This window comes from Trypanosoma rangeli (genome assembly GCF_003719475.1).
Source record: "Trypanosoma rangeli strain AM80 chromosome Unknown Tra_15.4_contig_00407, whole genome shotgun sequence".
In the NCBI taxonomy this organism is placed as follows: Eukaryota; Euglenozoa; class Kinetoplastea; order Trypanosomatida; family Trypanosomatidae; genus Trypanosoma; species Trypanosoma rangeli.
Genome location: NW_021706135.1, coordinates 14,534 through 16,381, shown reverse-complemented (window position 1 = coordinate 16,381; position 1,848 = coordinate 14,534). Strand labels below are relative to the sequence as shown.

At 56.7% G+C, this 1,848-nt stretch overlaps 1 protein-coding gene across 1 annotated transcript, besides 3 other annotated features; it reads left to right on the top strand.

The window, feature by feature from the left end:
• Nucleotides 1-146: 146 nt before the first annotated feature.
• Nucleotides 147-214: a microsatellite.
• Nucleotides 215-408: 194 nt separating this feature from the next.
• TraAM80_08380 (uncharacterized protein) lies at nucleotides 409-1,272 on the top strand (the record flags this gene model as incomplete). Its single annotated transcript, XM_029385132.1, has 1 exon — nucleotides 409-1,272. The coding sequence occupies one exon, from the start codon at nucleotides 409-411 to the stop codon at nucleotides 1,270-1,272; it is 864 nt and encodes a 287-aa protein (XP_029235167.1).
• A 205-nt stretch (nucleotides 1,273-1,477) lies between these two features.
• Nucleotides 1,478-1,545: a microsatellite.
• Nucleotides 1,546-1,769: 224 nt separating this feature from the next.
• Nucleotides 1,770-1,827: a microsatellite.
• Between the last annotated feature and the right edge of the window lie 21 nt (nucleotides 1,828-1,848).

Here is a 1,848-nt window from a genome sequence, read left to right as displayed (position 1 = left end):
GTCTTTTTCTCTCCCGTCCCGAGCAAGGCACGCCAGACACACCCGTGTGCATGGCCGTGAGAGGGTGCACCCATGCTGGTGTAGATGAGTGTCCGTGCACTGGAGCGGCTGGGTGCAGCGCTATATCCCTACCTTCATTTTAAATCGTTTGTTCGTTTGCTTCTGGGCTTTTTTTTTCTTGTTTTGTTTCTTTATTGCGGGGCTGTTTGTGTGTGTTTCTGGGCGTTGCCCACCATTAAACGCTACGTGGCTGCTGGGTGGCGGTGTGTGCGCCGCGGGCAACGGAAAAGCGTGGCTTCTGTTGAGTCCAGCGGTGTGTGCTGCTGTTTCCCTTCTGTACGGTCTCCCCTCCGCCTCTTCTTTGCCGTGCAGATAAGTATACCTGCTTAAGTGACTAAACAGCCTGTGATGATGATGATGCGCCGTTCGCTGGGCGCCCTGCTGGTGCTTGCCGTCTGCTGCTGCTGCTCTCTCGTGACGGCCGAACAGAAAACTTCTGTGGGGAAAGGGTCTGCTGCGCTGGAGTTGCCGCCGGATGTGAAGGAGTTGCTTGGCGGAGCACTGAACACGGCAATGAGGGCGAAGCGTGAGTTCTGTGAGCGTACGCGGCACTGTGTGGAGAAGAAGGACGTGCGGCAAGATGAGCTGGAGACTCGGGGTGTGCTGAAGAGGCTGGACACGGTGGTTGTGGCGTTTATCAACGCACTGAAGGAGGAATGGGGTCGCGACAGGAGGCGGAAGACCGACAGCTCGTCGGCGGAGGCGGCGGCATTGGCCTCTGAGACTGCAAGCCTGAATGCCGCTCGCAATGCGGTGAGGATACTACAATCTGGAGGCGAGGGGGGGTCGACTAACAAGGAGGTGCTGCGTCAGGCAGCTGAGCAGGCTGCGATTGCCCTGGAGGAGGCGCAGAAGTCGCTGCTGTATGCCGAGAAGGTGGCGAGGGAACAGGGCACGTCCGAGGCAACAGAAAGGGCCAAGGCGGTACAGAACGTCGCACGCAACGTTGACATGTCGCTCACGTCGCTGCTGCAGAAGCTGGAGAAGGGCACGTTGAAGGGCTCTGACATGGGGGGAAGAAGGGACGCATTGATGAGCAATGATGCACAGGGTGCCGGCGGCGCTGCCCGGTTCCGGAATGGAAACAGCGTCAATGTCACCAAGAAGCTGCAGGAGCTGGCGTCAGCAGTGGATGGCAGCGTTCCTCCTCGGTTGTGCTTGCCGGTGTGGCTGCTTCTGATGATGGGTGTTGTTGCCTGTGCCGCTGTGTAATGAGGAGTAAAAGCGTTTGAGAGGAAGTGATGAGGTTATCTCCCGTCTTTGCATTTCTTTTTTTTTTACGTTTATGTGCTTTTGAGTTGTGGGCCCAACACCTCCACATTGCGCCGGTGCCCTCGTTGAGGAATGCACGCATGGCACAGTCCCACACATATACATACTGGGGATGTTGGGCACCGCTTCTCTTTCATTTTAAATCGTTTGTTCGTTTGCTTCTGGGCTTTTTTTTTCTTGTTTTGTTTCTTTATTGCGGGGCTGTTTGTGTGTGTTTCTGAGCGTTGCCCACCATTAAACGCTACGTGGCTGCTGGGTGGCGGTGTGTGCGCCGCGGGCAACGGAAAAGCGTGGCTTCTGTTGAGTCCAGCGGTGTGTGCTGCTGTTTCCCTTCTGTACGGTCTCCCCTCCGCCTCTTCTTTGCCGTGCAGATAAGTATACCTGCTTAAGTGACTAAACAGCCTGTGATGATGATGATGCGCCGTTCGCTGGGCGCCCTGCTGGTGCTTGCCGTCTGCTGCTGCTGCTGCTGCTGCTCTCTCGTGACGGCTGCTGTGGCAGAGGTGCCGATGGAAG